Below are 20826 nucleotides of genomic sequence, written 5' to 3'. Positions count from 1 at the left end.
AAAGATACTACTACATACACTTTAAAGGTGCAATATGTAGGTTTGGGGAAGATGTTTTAATGAGAAATGTATACTGTTTTAGTTTGTTTATACGCGGCGGATATTATAGATATTATCATTTTGAGTTTGAATGGTACTACTTTACTATTTGTATGGGTCATTTGCACTTTTACCAAAGTAATACTTTACCACATTCCTTTAATTGTATGACATTTGTATACTGCACAACACTGCTACTGAGACAATTAAATACAGTCCCAAATGTTTAGTGAGTTAGAGGTTAGAAAGCGTTGGTATAGCTCGATGTACTTGAAAGCTTTTCAAATGCCAAAACACTGCACAGTGGTTCACAATGTTAGGAGGAGGAGGGATCTGAGTTCTGGAAAATAACAGTGACAAACATTTGAACATGCTCGTCAGCTGCTGTGATGTAAACAGTTGGAATAAAGTATTCTCAAAGTAGTCTGTGAACATGAGCATTTGTTCGCCCGGTGACATTTTTCTGCAGTGAGACTGGTGTTCTGAAAGGGGGGTGCCCTGCTGATGACTTCAGGGTAGACCCTCATACAACTCTAAATAATGGGAAATGCAGGAGTCAGTGGGTGTAGGAGCCTGACCAGTTTAAGTCTCTGTTCCATCAGTGTACTGCTGAGTCTGGAATCTCTGTCGGTGTTTGGTGTCGACTTTGATGTCTTTTCTTTCTCTTTCTAATCCAGTTAGTTTACCTGGAAATTCTGCGGAGAGTCGTAGTATCACTAACACACCTTACACTGACAGACAGACAGACAGACACACACACACACACACACACACACACACACACACACAGATAGAGAGAGAGAGAGAGAGAGACAGCATTACCATGGAAGGAGGACACTGTCGAGTCTGACGGGTTCTGCCTGTGTTGTCCTTGCTGCCACACCCCCAAGCTACAAAGCAGCTCACCCACCCACACTCTGACGCGCGCACACACACGCACGGCCAAACACACACAGACTATGACTACGGGTGTGTCCATGTCGGTCTATGGACCTAATAGTTGATTTTTATTTAAACTTCTTCATGCCGTACTCTTTTTAGTGGCTGTGTGTTTTTTTTTTGTTTTGTTTTTTACCTCTATAACAACAGTTCCATCTATGAATCTGTTACATTGCAAAGAATAATTCACTTCATAAACTGGAACTGATAAGGAACACAAATGCTGTCACACCCTTTTACATGCACTTTGAATTGCTTTGCCATAATAATGCGACTGTAAAGTGCAGCGACACCACACTCAGCTGTGTTCGTCTCCATCGGGACATTATATTTAACACTGCTGCATGTTTCTCAGCCTCAGTGGTTAACTTAATACTGTGGATTTGCATGAAGTTATGTAATCAATGTGTGAGTATGTGTTTGTGCGTGTGCGTGTGTGTGTATGTGTGTGCGCGCGCGTGTGAATGCCTGGGAGGTTGCGTGGGGGGCGGGGCCTGTCCTCTGCGGTCTCTCAGGTGCACAGGTTGGGCGTGAAGAGAAAAAAGTGAACGTTCCGGATGATGAGCCCAGTGGCGCTGTGCTTGTGAGTGAGTGTGCGTGTGTGTGTGTGTGTGTGTGTGTGTGTGTGTGTGTGTGTGTGAAGGGGAGGATCTGACATTGAAAAGTCGGTGTGGAATCTTGACACGGGACACACACACCGGAGCGAGCAGAGGACACACACTCACTCACTCACTCACTCACACCCAGCTGAGGTCCACCTGTCCTGCAGGGATTGTTTTCTTGTCGGAGTCCACTGACGGTGACCTGTCACCATGTTTAAGAAAAGGACCAAGTCCACGGCTATAACGCAGCCAAAGACAACGTAAGTACACTTTCTTTTCTTTTACAACAAGCTATGGCGTCTTATATGGCTCAGCTGAGCCTCGAATCCTGCGGAACTCTACTGTACTGTCTTTTACCTTCCTGTATCACCTGTAGTGACTGTATCCCTCAGTTTGTCTTTATTTCAGGAGTAACATTAGAACCTTTTGATCGCTGATTGTGTACGAACTTTTTCCATCAAAACACACTGGGTGGGTAGAATGCTGTGGACAGTATGTTCAATAAATGAAATTGTAAATGAATTAATGCGAGGTGAATTGCATACTTCCCGAATTAAACATGATATAAAATAGCTTCAGAGAACACCAAACATTTAAGAGAAATCGTGGTCAATATTCGCGGACAGGCAAAGTCAGTTATATTGAGTATTGTTTTAAATGGAGCATGGTGGGTATCCTGACCAAGAGAATAAGGTGGAACCAGAGGTGGAACAGAATGCAAACTAGTAAACTACTAAACGTTGATTGTTTGCCAATCAAACATGAGCTCTCTGGTGTTTGACCTGTGTCTTGTGTATTAGGATGTGGTGTGCTTAGATTAGCTGCTGTCTGCATGAACTGCGTTTAAGACAGAAATGTAGATAAAATTCCAATTGTAAACTAGAATGCACAAAGTGTGCTTTAAGTCAAGTGAGGGTGTGGTTGATAGGCAGCGGAGCAAAGTTGCTGTAACTGGTTGGATAAGTGTTGGGCTGTCCTCCTTTAAAAGACAATGTGTGAGGAATTGCTTGCAGCCTCTCCCACAATATTCCTCCACCAAGCCTGGAAAATGTTAAAGTGTAATGGTGAGGCTGAAGTTGGTCCATGAAATCATTATCTCTAGCCTGCTCATTTTCATTTCAACCAAATGTCCCGTCTTCAACCTGCATTTGAACACAGTGGAGCACATCATGCTCCTTGTCACTCAACAGGCACTAGGGGGTCAGGGGCCCACAAAAATAACAACCTTTGGTGTCTAATACCAACAGACAGACTAATCTTTTGTTCAGATAGTAATCCCCCAGTGTGTGCTGTGGTCCTCCCACTGTCATACCTGAATCTACTATCTTCCTCCACAGGACTAATGCACTGGCAGTAGATTTATCTTAAGATGCCTAGTTAAGGAAGTTCACTGATTAATTTGCAGTTTTGTATCTGTATTGGTTTCTACTCATCAGGCAACAATGAAGATGCCATATGGAAGATAAGACATCATTATAATGACTGTCTAACAACTTCTGTACACTAATAACCACCAACAGATAGCGATGGAAATCTGAATAATGCAGCTCCGCCCTGTTCAATCTCTTCACACTGCTCTTCATACAGGTTTCAGTTGGTGCATGTGAAATAAATATGAAGAAGAACGCTGTGATATCCAGCAAACTGTCCTGTGTGAAGTGTGAAGCGGGCTAATGATAGCTTAGAGTTGAAGCACGAGATCTAAAGATGGCCGGATCACCAACGTCTCAGAGCTGGGGATTAGTACCTATTTTTGCATCCAAACAGTAATGAGGTATAATGCTAGTTTGCGCCTGTTGCAAAATTTTGACTTGCCATTTGGAATGGCGCCACTAGAGACTGTTTGGAAAATGACAGGCACTTGGATGGCAGCTGATGGGAACCATTTGTTTGTCGATGTCTTTCACAGGATAACCTTAAACAGTCAGATCAACAGTAAGAGAGCAACCAGTGGAGCCAGTTGGTAACTCAAATTCATACCGAAGCTCGTAAATAGAAGAGTGAAATTGAATTACATTTCAAATTTCAATGAAACATACTCTCCAGTTGTTATATAAGTGATGCTATGGCAGCTATGGTAACCTCTTGAGGAGCCGTCAATGTTCTTTTCAAATGAACAGCGACTTCTCCAACTGGTTTTCACACCTAAACCACGCCCGTACACCCACGCTCATAGGACATTGATTGGTTTGATGACTGTGTGGTCGACCACAAACACATAGCTTTAAGACATAAGCAATATGGATTTGCAAGATCACATGATCACGTGATCATGCGAATCCGGTTGCCTCATAAGGTAACACAAGGTTTTAAACTTTAAATCTCTTTATAGAAAGTTGAGTATGAGAAAGTAAAAGGCAGCTACTTTTTGCTTTGAAATATGTCTCCTCTTCTTATCTAGACATGGACAGATTACTGACAAGGTCTACCATGCACAGATTCAGGGGCTCAATCAGTTAAAAGGACCGCCAGAGTTGTATACAGACCACAAAGAGATGCAAAAAAAACTAATCAGAGACAAAAACTGACTCTAATTGATGCAGCTGTGTCATTTTCAGTGTGTTGGTTATGCTATTATGTAAGAGTGGTGGGGGTCCGTTTTAAATGTATGTGCCCAGGGGCCCATTGTCTCATAATCTGTCCATGTATCATGAGCAACATATGGATGGGGAGCAGTCAGCTGAGATAGAGCAGGGCTCCGCTGACAGCAGCAGCCCTCCACACCCTCTGTGATATCATCCTGAAACTTTCTGGTTCTAATTTGACCCTCTCCCCGTAGAAACATCTGAGTTGTGTTTCTCAAGCTAGCGCTCCAGTGCCAGTTCCTTCCCAGAATCAACATAACCACACTCAAAACATTGACATAAAGCCAGAGGGCCTCCCTTGAAATTCTTTGACAACATCTTTGGAGCACAGCATACATAGTAGAGCAGGGACTATTGTTGTGGCATTGCTTTCGGTTGCTTGAATTACAATTTTAAAAAAAAGAAATGATTCGGATGATGAGCAAAAATAACTTTAAATGTGATGTGAAGCTATTGACTTTGAACACAGTCAGTGGGACTGCTAGCACTCCATCAAGGCACAGATTTTGAGATGAATTTTAGAACAACAACATCTCAACTTTGAAAGCCAAGGATATAGGGGTTGTGCTTAAACAAGGACCTGTTGGACTGAGGGTTGCAGTGAGAGAAGAGAACGTGTTTGCTATCATGAGCGAGTTTGACAGAAAAGCCCTCAGGGTGTTTTTCATTAGGATAGGCTTCAACAGTCGAACTACAAGCTGCTTCTGCAGAATTCTACAGCACTCACCAGTTCAAACTTGTTCTGACATAAATAACCCTTTATCAAAACCAGCAGGCACTTTGAAATTAAAGTTTGCATTCTGCAGATGTTATGTAACCTATGTACAGATGGTGAATGGGAGTAAATGAGCCTGTGTGTGTGTGAGGAGATGGATGGTAGATTTGAGTTGATAGACATCGAATGTTTTTTCTCTGCGTCTGTCACCAGCCCACACACAAACACACGTGCACGTGCACGTGCACGCGCACAAACACACATGCACACTGCTGCCGATGAAATGGGCCATGTTGATATCAGGCAGGCCCTGGTGCCAACCCACTCCTGAGGCAGTCAAAGAATGAAAGTAGATCTCACAAACAGCTGGTTCCAGTGCTCCTTATTAACACTATATGGTCCGTACATTGTTAGTGATACTATGCTTTGGACGACACTTGAACGTGCACTTTGGCACACATTGCAGTGAGTGATAGTTATGACAGTGATTGGAAGAGGTGTGTCTGCTGCATGATATGAGGCAGAAACCTGCTGGGTGAGTTTCCTTTACTTCAATTGTCTGATGTAAAATCAGTATCCTGTCTTCAGTTATGCATTGTTTTATATATTATATTGACTTATGTTCATTTTCATCCAGTCAGTCAGATCTGATGCTGGTATTTATTATGATTGTCAGGAAAACACTATGAGTCATCATCCCGGTATGAAGATCCCAGAGGAAATGTTGAAAAGAAGCAGGTTATGACTCATCAACTAATCACTAGTCATATAACTAGCTCACAGCTGTAACTGTAAACAGACATCATGTACAGTACATTTCACAGTATGGTTAAAAGTACTGCTCAGATGAAATTAGACTGTGAATATTAAGGATGTCCTGATCAAGTTTTTTGGCATTGATCCCAATCAGAAGATTCACATATTCTGCTGTGTGTGCTTCTTCTCTCACAAATAGTCTTTGGCTAAGTGCTGATACAGACTGCACAGAGTGCACTAAACAAGTATAATTTTGCTCTGTCGTCCGGTAACTCATTTAACATTAGCTGAAATGACCTCCTGCTGATGCTTTTCATTTAACTGCCGGCTAATATGAGAAGCTGCTAGCTAAAATGAATGCTCGCTGCTCTTTACTAATAATATTTATCCTCAGAGGATCTGTGTATTTTGCCAACCTCAGTTTAGGCAATATTTTGTTTTGACATCAAACACTATAATAAGATGGGGTTTAATGATTTTAGTTTTTAAACCTTGCGTCCCATACGAAGATGAGAAACCATTACGTTCATTGGTTCAGACACCTGTCCAGGGCAACTTACAATGATTTCATTGTCAGTAAGTTTTTTTGGGTTTTTTTTTTGTTAATATTGATTATTTAGTCAAATAAAATAAAAATGGCCATGGCAAGTCCTTAGATCCTAGCAGGCATCTTTAAATTACTTGATTTTTGTCTGAAAAATTATAAAAAATAAATATAAAAATATATATATATATATTAAATTCACAGTAATATAAACAGAAAAGTCTTCATCACTTGAAAAGCAGGAACCAGATGATCAACAAATCAATTAATTATAATAGCATGAGTATGAGGCACGAGTTGGTATTTTCAAATTTTCCATAATGCACACGGTATACACAAGTCGGAGCTGACCATTAAAGCAGCAACTCCATTGAATTGAGTGAAACTTTCATTGACATCGTTGTGTTCATATCCTTAAATGGAGCAGCTGTGGCTGTTATCTCTAATGATAATGGACATGGGAAAATTCACCTCTCCCTATTTGTCTTCCAGGGCTCCGTCAACAGAACTGACCGCTCTGATCGAGAAACTGCAAAAGAATGCTGATAAAGTGCAGAAGAACATCTACGACGTCGAGCAGAACCTCAACAAGGTACAGTCTGATGAAGCAGTCTTCAAGGCCTCAGAGATATGTTGATGCTGACAATCTCCAAATACACAGAGATGTTGCCATTTAGAGGGGCAGGTAGCAAGTATGGAGAAAGAAAGATTGTTGATTGTTAAATCTCATTCCCTGGATGTAAATGCAGCTGACACCTACCTCAAGTGCCAGTACTTAAAGACCTGGCAATGAAACTTAACAATCAGCTGTCTCTCTCTAGAATTGCTTACCAACGCTAACATGCATGAGTGCCCCGCCCGGCTTCTCACTCTACTCAGGACGCCATTACTCCAATATCTCTTAAATGTTGTTCGCTGCTATATTGATTTTCAAAATCTGATATATTGACTGTACCTCTGGGAAAAGAGTTCAAAGAGATGATGATTGAAATTGATGCTTAGTAAGAATACAAGTAAGAAGCTTTGCAAATAGCAACATGGGTTCCTTGAATTTAGAGTACTCACCCCATTCCAATCAGTTCAATCTGAATAAAACAGTAACAGGCCACCTTTATAATATATTGGTGTAACACATCTGCATTGTGTGTGTTTATCAGTATAATAAAAGTTGAATAGTTGAGATGATTTTTTTTAAGTTATAAGTTGGAAGACTTTCAAAAGACAGATTTAAAAAAAAAAAGAATAGTCTTGTAAGGGCCAGAATCCAAAAAGTCTGGACTACACTACCCACACCCACACTGCGACTATCGGTCTTTGGATCCTTTCATACTGTAGCAAGAGCAAGTAAGAGTTGTGTGTTCTGATTTCAATCAAATATCACATGTATTCATTTAACCCTTAAGCTCTCCCAACTGATCCAACAACATGGGTGAGGGAAGTGTGTGTGGAGGGCAACAGATATCTCTCTAAAGCTCTGTGTTGTGCTTTAGTCTCCGAGGAAAGTTTATTTCAAATTCACTCGGTTTGACAGAAACATTTGGTCAAACAAAGCCCTCTGTTTTTTCTACATTTCAATTAAAAGCGTTTCATAAAATCCCTCAATTCTTGCTTGTTTTATGAAACATTCGCAGGAGCATGTAATTCTGTGACTTGCATACTTCACAGAAAGTACTTCAAATGCAGCTACTGCCATCATGAGGCACTTGTACATTACTACATAAGATAGTTTGGAGACATTTTCACACACAAACCTGCAGAAACTGAAACAACATTTGAATATATATTGAATTTATCAAACTAAGTAATGGAAATGCAAAATATGCTTAGTTATATGCTTACCCCTGGCCATTTTTACAACAGGTATACCTGATACCTGGCTTTTAAGTGACTACCTGGTTTAAGTTGAGGAAATCCCTGTCTTAACTAAACCCTGCCTACATATTCCTTTTCACTCTGAATCACATAACATGAGTGACGACACTCTAACTTAATTATTGCTCTTACTTTAATGCAATTGTAAAATATTGTAAAGGAGAACAGACTGAGAACAGACTTAAGATGTTTACCTTGTGTGTTTATGTTTATTCAGTTGCTGTTTGTGTCTTCATTTACATTAATTATTAGCCATCCAACTTACCCCATTGTGTTTTTGCTCCAGGATGTGAGTAAGATTAATGAGGGGAAGCCGACACTGTATCAGGATGACACCAACAAGCGAATCCTCAACTCTCTGGAGCTGCTCACTGGCCTGGATGAGGACGCCGTCGATGCTAAGCGCCTCCAGCATCCACAGGCTGAGATGATAGAACAAGAGTGAGTCGCACTCTCCTGCTCCTGGGCTTCTACCAATGCTTAAAGGCTATACTGTGCTATGTGACAAAAAAATATTTAACCTACTATGTGTGTGTGCTCAGCATGAAGCAGCTGCGTGACAGAGTGATGAAGCTGAGAGAGGATCATGACCATATCTACCACCTGAGCCGTACTGAAGGGAAGCCCAGCATCAACTGGGGCACCATGATGGACGATAAACTGGTAGGAATCATGTGTTGACATAAATCGTATTGTGTTTTTTGAGAACTTGATGCACACAATAAATGCCAGCAGCCAAACTCAAACTGAGGATGTTGCAGTTTAGGTCGCAGTTTAGTAGACAGACTAGTGGTTCGACATAGTGGGGCATTTAGCACCAAATTTGAAAAATATTTTTCTCGGAAGTTGGAGGAGACCAAGCTAAAGGGAGAGTGAATGCTTGACCTACATTTATCTGCTGGACATAAAAAATGTTTTCTCTGTGTACGCAAGATTTTCAAATAGGCAACTGTTTGCTGACGCATTAGGTGATAGTATGTCTAAGGTTTAGCGTTTAGCTTGTTCTTCTGCTGCAAAGTGACTGAAACAATCAGTTAAATTGATTAAGAAAGCACATGATACATAAACAACTGGCTTGATCTGAAGACACACGGGGTGAGGAGCCCTTAAGTAGACATCTGGTCCAAAGATAATCAAGATAAGGAAATACTGAAATGCAAGATGTACTTTGATCATATTCATACACAGGAGATATAATGCAGTGCATTACATATATTAGCTTATGTGTATTGCATATTGTTCATTCTTGAGGCCTTCAGCTCTAACACTATGATTTAATTTCATATTTGGGTGAACAGTTCAAAAGTGTGATAGAATTACAGCCAGACCAAGTTAAGTCCAAACATATCAGAACATGGTGGGGTGGACTAAGACGTATTTTTTTGTCTCCCTGACCAGGCCAACCTGAACAATAAAGGCTTTGGAGAGGACCTTCCATCTGTGGAGAACGAGGTGGAGGAGCACAACATCTTCCACAGTGAGGTCGAGGCTCTGGCCCCTCACATCTCCACCAGTGGAGACAAGGTAAGAGCAGAAAAACAAAAATGGTTTGAGTTTCAAGAGTGGTAATAATTCTGTAACTGTAGTAGTTAATTTAAATGACTGGCTCAGTTGGATGTATTTCAACTGTTCAAATGTTTCTTTTAATATTGTTAAGATTGAACACAAATTGCAATTAACTGTTTGAAAGACATGTATATGTATATGTGTATATACATACACATCATTGTGCTGTCATGCAGATTTGAGCTTGTTATTAATGTCGAGTTGACCAGGTTGCTTGATCAGGACTACTTGTTGTAAACATTGCTTAACATCAATGTCAGTTTTAGCAGTGATGCACAATAAGTAAAAGTTTTCTCTATCATAAATAACTGACATGAGCCTCGTCTTGTTTGTCTTGTTCTCACTCTCCCTGTTTGTTCTGTTTCTACAGGAATACGTCAGTGGCCTCCAGATGAAGTACAACAAATTGCTGGTAATAAACCACACACACACACACACACACACATGCATTCACTCTTCAAGCCTTCAGCTGTATGACTATACTTTGTGTGTTTTATGTATTATAAACTGGTTCTTGCCTGCCATTATGTTTGAAAATCTACCGGTTTTTTAAGTTTTTCTTTCTTTCTTTCCCTCAATTAGGCCAGTTCCACCACTCGTCAGCGCAACCTGCTGAGCCTGCGGGACTACATGCAGCGCTGCACCAATGAGCTGTACTGGATGGACCAGCAGGCCGAGGAGAGGCTCAACTATGACTGGAGCGATGCCAACCTGGGCTACCCCGCCCGCAAGAGGCAGTATGAGGTAGCTGAGGGGATGGCCACACACACTGCATATATACACTTTGAATCAATGCATACAAAGATGGACACGGCCAAGAAAATCAAACATGATTTCCAGTTAACTTAGCACATCTGTCTCACCCCAACAGAACTTCATCAGCAAGTGTCTAGAGTCCAAGGAGGCCACCGTCACCAAGCTGAATGACGACGGAGAGAAGCTGATTGCCTCTGACCATCCAGGGAAGAATGTCATTGCGGTAAACGATCATCCATGTACTCAACTGGGTGAGGTGGGGGGTAGGAGGATATAGGACAAAGTTAGTGCATGAGATGAGAAGGTAGTTACTGTAGACTGGCCGCTCACCATCATGGTCACCGTGACTACTGAACTGCTATTGTTCCTCTGAGTCAAATCTAAACAAAGACATGCAACACATACTTTTAGATTCAGTGTGACAAACAGACCATAAATGCATGTATTACTACTTTTACTAATGCCACATACATTATTGTCTGTCAGGCTCACACGGAGGCAGTCCATGCTGACTGGAAGGAGTACTTGAACCTGCTCATCTGTGAGGAAAACCATCTCAAACAGATGGAGGAGTACCACAAGGTGAGACACACACGACAGTTGAGCACTCATGCACACTCAAACACACATTTTCATATGTAAAGCTCATTCGTTTCTGTGTGTGTATCTGTGTGTGTGTTTGTGTGTGCAGTTCCACAAGGAGGCTCGTGACACTCAGGACCTGCTGAAGCGGCTGGATAAAGATGTTAGCCAGAAGTACGACCCAGAGTTTAAAGATGTGTATCAGATGGAGGGTCTGATTCAGGAGTTGGATGTGAGTTTTTCTTTGTCTGTACATGGATACATCTCCACTCTCTAACCACTGGCTCCCTCCTTCTAAAATATATTTTACTGTGTGTTTGTATCTGTGTATGTAGGACCAAGCCAAAGCCATGAACCACTTTGATGAACGGGTCAGTGCTCTTCAGAAGCGCAGCCTGCAGGTTGTGCCTCTAAAGTACCGCAGGGAGACCCCCCAGAAGCTGCTGCCAGTGGAGGCCCTGTGCGAATATGACACAGAAGATGTATGTAGTGTGTTGATGAAAGATGATGTGAACACTTTTTGAGTGCCTCTGCATTTGTTGTTCATGTTTAAATGTGAGAAACCAAAAAAAAGCTATCATTCATTCATTCATTCATTCATTCAGCTAAATCTCTTAGATTTAGCTGTTATGCTCCTGGTGCAGAATTGTTTTCCTACCTCATATTTCCTCTTAGGGAACTTTCTTCTTATTGTCCTTATTCCTGTGTCTTTATCATCTAATTGTCTTTCTGTTTGGTAGTGACCCCATTTTCATCTTATCCTTTATTTTATGTTATTCTTTCTCTGTCACTGGCTGCCAGTGCTCTAATTCCAGGATGTTCTCTGCTATCAGAGTGAATGACTTAGCACTCCCTTTGCTTTACCTTTTCTAAATACTAGGCCTGTAACTTCAGGGTTTTGTGGTATAATGTATTCAAATCCCTTCAGAAGAGAGCCCAGGCGCAGACTTTTAGGATGTTGTTTCAAATCCCTGGGGATCAGAACACAGGGACTTTGAAGAAGTCTGAACTTATACTGACTTATACTGACTATAGAGCCTGTGAACCAAAGCTCTTCATGTGTGGGTTGTCTCTTGACCTCACTGATGTCAGGTTTTCAAATATATTGAATTAAACTAAAAGTCAGCATTTCATTTTAAAATGGAATCTCAACATTTATGTCTCTCTTTGATCATTAATCTGTTAACCAAGTTTGGACGAAAACTCTGTGTGTGTGTGTTGTATCTTGAATGGGATTGTTTTAATGTGTACAGGGGCAGATTCTGCGTGGGGAGAGGTACACTCTGCTCCGGAACAATGGGAGCAAATGGGACGTGAAGGATGCGCATGGACGTAAATACACTGCTCCAGCCGTCTGCTTCATGATCCCCCCCACTGACCCCGAGGCAGTGGCCATTGCTGACAAGTGAGTGTGTACGGACATGTATGCATGTGTGTGCAAGAACTACATTCACTGCATGACAAACTCAATTGTATTTTATTCTTGTGAAGTAACAGTTGTAATAACTTGTTCTATATTGTGTACTTGCAGCATGGCCAGCCAGCAAAAAGCCATCAAGCAAAAAATTGCGAGCAGCAAGGGAATTCTGCAGAAACGCTACGATGAGCTGAGGAAGGCGAGTGGGACCGGCACAGCTACAGGTACAGGACACTGTACAAATTCTGCTGTGTGCAGATTTTGGGGAAACTTGTCATGTATTCACAGACAAACAACTTGATTTACTTGTTTTCTGTAATTTGACAATTTGATTTGGTAAAACTTAATAATACCCATCATATAATAATCATTTATAAATGGTAAATGAATAGCTGATTACACTTCATAGTGATTGGAAAGGTTTATAAACATGAGGTGCTTATTTTTAATGGCCATCCAAATCATGTTTAAAGATGGACTACACAGTATTAATTAACCATTTAATAGACTAATTGCTCTATAGATTATAAATAAAAAAAACATTCTGCCTTTTAATGAATTGAGTGTTACAGCTTCAACCTAAACTTTTAAAGTGTTTCTATTCAGCTATGACTGATGTGTATGAAATAATTTGGCACAAAATAAAACTGGGCTGCAGAGTGTTGAAGATTTTATTGGAAATCATATGTGGTCCCCCCCCCCAAAAAAAAGAAAAAAGCTGTTACTCTTTGCCACTGAATAAGTGGATGAAGCCAAATGATGGTGCTCATCATGTTGTGTGTGATTGTGTTTGACCTCAGACAAGGAAGAGCAGCAGTGCCGCCAGCTGATGGCTGGCCTGGATAAGGTTGTCAGTGACCTGGACAAACAAGAAAAGGCTATTTATTCTCGAGTGCGCCCACCACTGGAGCAGAGCAGGCCACTGCAGGACAGCGCCGACCGCCTACAGGAAATGAGGGTAATGACTGCAACTTCTTTCTATTGTTCCGCACAACTCCTCATTCTCCTAATTTAGCTCCAACATTTTAGATCGAGTATTTATGCATTCAAAAATTCACCAACCCTCACGTTTCGCCTCAGGAAATTGCTTCTGCTGTCAAGAGGATCGAGCCAGAGAAGTCATCTAAAGTGCAGGAAGCAAAGAACTTCTTGGTCTCAAACCCAAATTGTGCCAGTGCTCCTCAACTCCACAGCAAGGTGGATGGAGCCAACAAAAAGTACACCAAAGTTGAGCAGCTTCTTCAGTGCTCTGAGGAGAAGTACGAGACTTGATATTTATCTCAACCTGTCGTTGGAGCATGTTTGTCTGTTTCTATATTGCTTTAAATGGGTACAAATCACATAAATAATTGTTGGTTTTCTGCTCACCCAAAAACTACACTCACCTCTGTTTTAGACTGAAGAATTCCAACCAGCTGGAGAATTCCATTCAGAATGGAAAGAATTTTCTGTCCACCATCGAGAACAAGCTGGCCAGGGAGGAGGTTGCTCCAGCCGACATGACGTCACTCGAGAAAACACAGCGTGAACTTGCAGTAAGATGGCTCCTTTGTTCTTTGGCAATCATTACAATCACATCCCAAACTGACTGAAAAGGGGGAATAATATTAAATGTGACATTCCATTTTGGGTGAAAATTTAAGAGTCATATTTCATTATTGTATTATTTTACAACAAGGTCGTAGTGACCAGAGCACAAATTATGTAGGGGGATTCTGTGGCTAAAAGTTAACAAGAAGAGGGCACCGGGAAAAAATAAAATAAAAATGCCAATGCGGCTGTGATGACATCATATAATTTGTGATGTGCACACTGGTGAACTCTCAGGCAGATGATATGGTGACGTCTTAACATTAGGAACTGGACATCTGGAAACATTCCACCCGGCTGGTTTGGCTGGCTGGTTGGGAGATGCTGTCGGCAGAGATCTGCATTTACTCCCTCACTAGTTTATCTATCCATCACCAGACACACAGTATAAGATGAGTGGAATTATTGCATACATTTAACAATTTTATTAGGTGATGGATCTGAGGTATAAACTCCAAAGCCTCCTCACTCTGTCTCATTTTATCGTTGACTTGTCTGGATTATATTTTCCTGAAGAACATATTACTGCATATATTGATTGAGTCTTTCTTGCTTCTCCGGCAGGATGCTGCATCAGACCTGAGATCCAAAAGGTCACTTATCACTGACACAGAGCAGAACCTTCGCTCGGCAAAAGGCAGCTGTGACAGCATGGCCACCAAATTCCAAGAGCACTGCCCAGACATTGAGAAGCAGCAAGCGGAGGTCGAGAAGCTCAACAAGCGCTACAACAACCTCAACAAGCAGCTCGACTCCAGGTGAGAGGATCAGGACAAGGACAAATCTGTGCATCAAAACTTATGGAAGAAGCACCACAATAAAACATATCACATAGACCTGCACATAAGATCTGCACAATGATCTCTCTTGCTGTGTGTTTCAGGTCTCAAAGCTTGCAGAGAGCAAAGATTGCGCACAACAATTACCGCAATGATTATGACAATCTGAACAACTGGTTGTCTCGTGTCCCAAACTACGAGCCCCGTGAAACTGATGACACGAGACAAGTGGAAACCAAGCTGAAGAATCAGAGGGTAAGACAAATGAGCAGAAACAAGACCATACTCATATTCATGCTCTGCATATTCTGATAAAGAGGAATATTCTGTCAGTGGTGCTAGAGAAAAACAGCTTATAGCAAATGCTCTGTCGCCTACAGAACTTGCTCTCTGATCTTGCAAGAAAGGAGTCTGACTTGAACAACGTCTCCAAAAATGCTCAGCTTTACCAACAAGCTGTCAGAGTGAGTATTCTACGGTCAACGTTGACTTTTAGCACGACGTCACGATGAAGGTTTGATTATTGGTTTACCTATTCTTCTTTGTAGGACTATGAGAATGAAACTGAAAAGTTCAGATCCATCCTCGACCTTGACGATGGAGTTGTATCTCAGACATACAAGAGGAGCAGACTAGAATCACCTGCATTGGTTGTCAAGGCAGAGGTGAGGCACAACAGTCAAGCTATCGTGGCATGTCACTGTCAATTCAGTTTAAACATTATACCTTCTGTGAGTGATTGTACTTGTAAGTATACAGCAAAGATCACTCTTTGTTTTTGCATATAAATTATCAACTCAGGTTGCAGGTCTGCATGAGATCTGGGGGGTGTTCTCTAGTCAGCTGCAAAGCTTGAATATTGTTGGCTGAGGGAAATTTAAACTGATCTGCAGGGGACACATTTGCGTTTTATCTACATTTTTCAGGTAATAAGCACTAGATTGAGTTGTGCAGCACCGACTGGCGAGGTATAAAAGGTGTTATTTCAAGGCAAAACACATATTCAAGTTTACTCAACATGAAAGCTGAACTACTACTAGGAATAGATACAATCATCAATAGTTTTTTCAAATACTTCATATCATCAAACCAGATGCAGCTGATGGGCAGCAAACTACCGATCATAAGATTCATCTGAGGGAGCACACGAGAATTAACAGGGTTGAACATGAGAAAATACATTTTAAGGATCATCAGCTAAAAAGGTTATGAACCAGTGAAGTTACTGAAGGATTTACTGCATATGCTTTCCATGACATGTTATTTCGATGTTTACAGGAAGCTGCTATAGAGGCGAAGTTTACTGAGGTTAATGCTGTGAGCAAACAAAAGCTACAGAATCTGGAGTTTGCCCAGAGTCTTCTCAACCAGGTAAAATATTTTAACATAACGGTAATCAATAATAACAATAATAATATAATTTAAAAAACAATATTACATTTTTTTTTCCTTTTGTATAGCAACCGGATACCACTATAATCCAGTCTACAAATGTCCGGTCGGTCAATGCATCTGCACCAGGACAAGAGACATGGAGAATCAAGAAGCAGCTGGAGGATGAGATCCAAAGGAGGGAACAACTTGAGAGAGAAGTTGAAACTATCCAGACTGACATCTATGTCCTTGAAGGACAGAAGCCCCAGGACACAATTGTCAAGAGGGAGCTGATCAAAAAGGTTGCTGACCCCCAGCTGGATGAGGAAGTCCACAAGATCCAGCAGAAACTCTCGGAGGAGCGCCGCACTACCCATGTTTTGGAGAATGACCTTGAGGTACTTAAGTTGAAGTTACATGGCCTTGAGACAGAGATCAAAGAAGGGGCACAGCAATACACTGTGAAGGAGGTCTTGCGTATAGAAAAAGACCGTGGTCAGGAGGAGGAGATGCGCAAGCTTCGGGAGGAGCTGGATGAGGTAAGACGGCAGAAGATGACAAAAGATTCTGAGCTGATTGAGATACAAAAGCAGGTGACACTCCTGGCTGAGGAGAAGAACAGGGAACAGGAGGTGATCACTGAAGAGGAAGTGATCAAAGTCCAGAATGATCCACAACTTGAGACAGAGTACAGAGTGCTCCTTGACAGGAAGCAGAAGGAAATGGATGGCAGGAAGCAGCTAGAGGATGAACTTCAATTTCTTCAGGACAAGCTCAGAAGGCTGGAGAAGGAGAAGGCAATGGCAGAGGAAAAGATCTCTATCAAGGAGGTGCTAAAAGTAGAGAAAGATGTCGCCCTTGAAAGAGAGGTAGAAAACCTCAGAAGGCAGTATGAAGACGAGAAGGCCAAACGAAGATCATCACAGCGGGAAAAGGCTGACCTTCACAGGAAAATTACCAGTCTCGAGGAGGAGAAGTCCAAAGTCGTCATTCAGGAGAAGGTGCGCGAGATTGTCCGCCCTGACCCCAAGGCTGAGAATGAAGTTGCCAATCTGCGGCTTGAACTTGTGGAGCACCAGAGGCGCTATCAAGATTCAGAGCTCCAACTTCGATCCCTGCAGGATGAGCTGAACATGCTGAGGAACAGAGGACCTCAAGTGGAGGTCAAAGAGATCATCAAAGAAGTCATCAAATACAAGACAGATCCGCAGACGGAAAGAGAACTGGAGAGACTTCGCATTGAAATTGTAGATAAAACCCACCACACTGAGAAAGCTGAGATGGAAATCCGCCAACTTCGTGATGAGATTCAGAGATGGAGGGACACCAAACCCCAAGTGCAGACAAAGGAAGTGGTCAATGAAGTGCTGCAATACAGAGAAGACCCTAAGACCAAGGAAGAAATTGAGACTCTCAAAAGGAAACTGGCTGATGAACAAAGGAAACGCCTTGACCTTGAGGGAGAACGGTCAGCCCAAGAAGAGAAAATCCGACTAAGGAAAATGGATCTGTCTCAGGTCCGTGAGAAAATTGTTCATCAAGAAGTGGTCAAGATGGAAGAAGATGTTGTCCTCAAGTCAGAGTGTCAGAGCTTCTCACAGAACATCAGTAATGAGCAGAAACAAAAGGAGAGCCTGAAAATGGAACTCAACCAACTGCAGAGACAAAAGGCTGACCTGGACATGCAACTGGAAGAACTGGAGCGTGAACGCAGGGCAAGGCGCGATGCAGAATTGGAGATCCAGAGGCTCCGGGTCAGACTTCATGAGCTGGAGATCCGCGATAAAGAAAACCGTGAGAAAGTGACTGTCAAACAGAAGGTAGTCCTGCAGCAGGATCCCCAACAGGAGAAGGAACACTCCATGCTCAAACTTCAGCTGGACGAAGAGAGGCACAAACGCACTCTGCTTGAGAAAGAATTGAATGCTCTCGTCCAGCAGCAGCTCACCCTGGAGAAAATGGATGTGAAGGAAAGAGTTGTCCGCACTGAGAAAGTCCAAGTTGAGAGAGACCCAGAGGCAGAGTATGAGATTGAAAACCTAAAGAGGACTCTGGAGGAGGAGAAAAGGAGAAGGCGAGAACTTGACCAGGAGTTGACCATCCTCACCACCAGGTTCTCTGACATGGAGTTCTCCAACACCAAATCTTCTAAAGAGCTGGACTACATCCGTGATGAAAGTAACCGACTGGTGCAAGAGAACCAAAGGCTGCAGAATGAGATCCGCAAACTTCGCTCAGAAATTGAGATCACCACCAAAGAGACTCGTCTTATCACTGAGTCAGCACCAAGGGAGGATGGAAAGAACCTGGAGTTGAGGCTTGATTCACTACAGAGGGAACTAGCAGAGCTCAGACGCATAACTACACAGAAGGATGAAGAGATCGAGAGGCTTCAAAAGAACCTGACAGCAGTGAGAATGAAGAAGGAACAGAGGGAGAGCCATCTCCGTAGATCTATCGTGGTCATTGATCCAGATACGGGCAAAGAGATGCGACCTGAAGAAGCCTACAAACTAGGGCTGATCGACTGGAAGATGTTTGTCAACCTGCAGAGCCAGGAGTGTGACTGGGAGGAGATTACAGTGAAGGGGCCCAAGGGAGAGTCCTCGGTTCTTCACGACAGAAAATCAGGGAAAAAGTTCTCTATCGATGATGCTCTGCGTCTTGGGCATATCTCAGAGTACCACCTTCAGCAGTACATAAATAAAGAAATCTCCATCCAGGAGTTTGGAGTAATGGTGTCGGGCAAAAAATGAATGCAAACAGGCAAGGGTAGCGCAGTTTCAGTTTGATTCTTGAGGATTTCTTCTGTTTCATTCCTGTTGAATATAAATCCCTTTGTTTCATTGTACTTCCATTTTGACTTCAATACTATGGTGACTTGGCATTTTTTTGTACTTTATTCATGATTCCTAAATGCACTCCGTATTTATTTGCTTATGCATATTCAATTTTGTGGTACTGGCATCAATATATGGATATATATTGCAATTGTTACAGCCTAACATAACATATATAAAACATGATATGTGATACATGTGATAAAACACAACATTTTACATGGTAGGTGAGGTTTTGGCAGCTGAGCTTTAATTTCTGTCACTGGGTACTTGGGTAAACAGCATGTTTGATTTAATATTGTCATTGAAATTCACCAGGGTACTAAATGTTTCATTTTGGTGGGATTTCCCAGGGTTCTCTGATGTGTGCTCTGCAAGCTTCAATAAAAGTCAAATCAAACTGGAAAAATGTGTATGTATTTTTGGGTCAAATCTTATTATGGTGAAAAATAAGTTAAGGAAATGTACCATTTCATTCTGTTTAGGCCACTGTCCTGTACGGAGCATTAAATATCTAAATAGAACACGTTGATTAAATGAGAACAGCTCTAAGACAGACATGCCCGTAGAGCTGCTGTAGTCTCACTATTTGTCGGAAATGCTATCAAAAGATCTGCTAATGTAAAAAGTACAAAGTTGCTATAATTGTGTAGCAATTCACAACAGTTGTGAATTTGACTAATGTGGTCCTTAGCTAATCCTAAATGATCATTTAAGCATAAATAGTCTCACTTCTTCGTCTTCTTCATCTTATATTTGTAAAGATTGATATAGTGACAGTTAATACACTTGTTGTGTGGAATTATAATCATCGATGTATTAACATGGACATCACTTAAAATGCTACAGCTGGTAAATATGGGGTTAATTTGAATTACTTTAAGCCCTTCTGGGAGGCTTTTGGGCTTCTTCAGTTCTAACTAACTGGAGGGGAGTTTAAACTTCGTGTGAGAGTGTCCTTACAGAGTCATTAATGACACGTGTGAGCTCTGAGTTTCAGAGTTTTGTAGGGCCGCTTGTGGGTCGTTGACTCAACTGGCCTTCATGTGGGTTACAGGTGTGAATGGCTGTTAAACGGAGGAAAATCAGTACTGCATTTTTAGGTGGATGATAAGTAATGTCACCTCCTCAGTTTGACATTTTAAAGCCTGCAAACTCCTCTCCAGTTAGTTAGAACTGAGGAGGCCTCTTGACTGAGAGGTGAAACATCTTCAAGAAACTGAGAACCAGTCCAGTTGCCTAAAATACAGCGCTTAGAATTACCATGACCTGGATGACTGAGAACCTTCATCTACATGGTGCAAACTACCATCTGAACAATGACTTTCACACTCAACCATACATTTATCTAATAGATCCACTATATAGCTACACTATTGTAAGAGTCAGTAGGAACACACCTGTGTACAAATATCTATGTATATATTTATATATAAAACTTACATGTATATTGACCTGGATGACTGAGAACCTTCATCTACATGGTGCAAACTACCATCTGAACAATGACTTTCACACTCAACACCATACATTTATCTAATAGATCCACTATATAGCTACACTATTGTAAGAGTCAGTAGGAACACACCTGTGTACAAATATCTATGTATATTTATATATAAAACTTACATGTATATGAATATTTCCTTTATACATCTGTATCAACCATTTTTTCTCAAATACTTTGTACACAGGAGATGGGTTGTCCTCCCACCAATGGGTGGCAGTAAGGTCTGTTAAAACATCTGAATATCGAGGCACACAGGTTACTCTCATGTGATCATTATTGTTTGAAATGAAAAGCTCGTTGAATATTACATTGAAATATAATATGAACCATATCGCGTTATAAACGTATTTGTTTATGGCA

At 41.5% G+C, this 20826-nt stretch overlaps 1 protein-coding gene across 1 annotated transcript; it reads left to right on the top strand.

Annotated features, from left to right (window-relative positions):
- Window positions 1-1609: 1609 nt before the first annotated feature.
- Window positions 1610-19365, top strand: ppl (periplakin). Its single transcript, XM_030408072.1, has 22 exons — window positions 1610-1840; window positions 6673-6772; window positions 8339-8493; window positions 8595-8715; window positions 9451-9576; window positions 9989-10030; window positions 10201-10362; window positions 10490-10597; window positions 10861-10956; window positions 11066-11188; window positions 11292-11438; window positions 12210-12361; window positions 12488-12597; window positions 13174-13331; window positions 13454-13632; window positions 13770-13908; window positions 14528-14721; window positions 14847-14997; window positions 15123-15206; window positions 15291-15407; window positions 16021-16113; window positions 16203-19365. Exons 1-22 carry the CDS (start codon window positions 1791-1793, stop codon window positions 18870-18872), a joined length of 5277 nt encoding a protein of 1758 aa, XP_030263932.1. The 5' UTR covers window positions 1610-1790; the 3' UTR covers window positions 18873-19365.
- Window positions 19366-20826: the final 1461 nt, after the last annotated feature.

This window comes from Sparus aurata, chromosome 23 (assembly GCF_900880675.1).
Source record: "Sparus aurata chromosome 23, fSpaAur1.1, whole genome shotgun sequence".
Taxonomy (NCBI): domain Eukaryota; kingdom Metazoa; phylum Chordata; class Actinopteri; order Spariformes; family Sparidae; genus Sparus; species Sparus aurata.
This window is presented reverse-complemented; position numbering and strand designations above follow the sequence as displayed.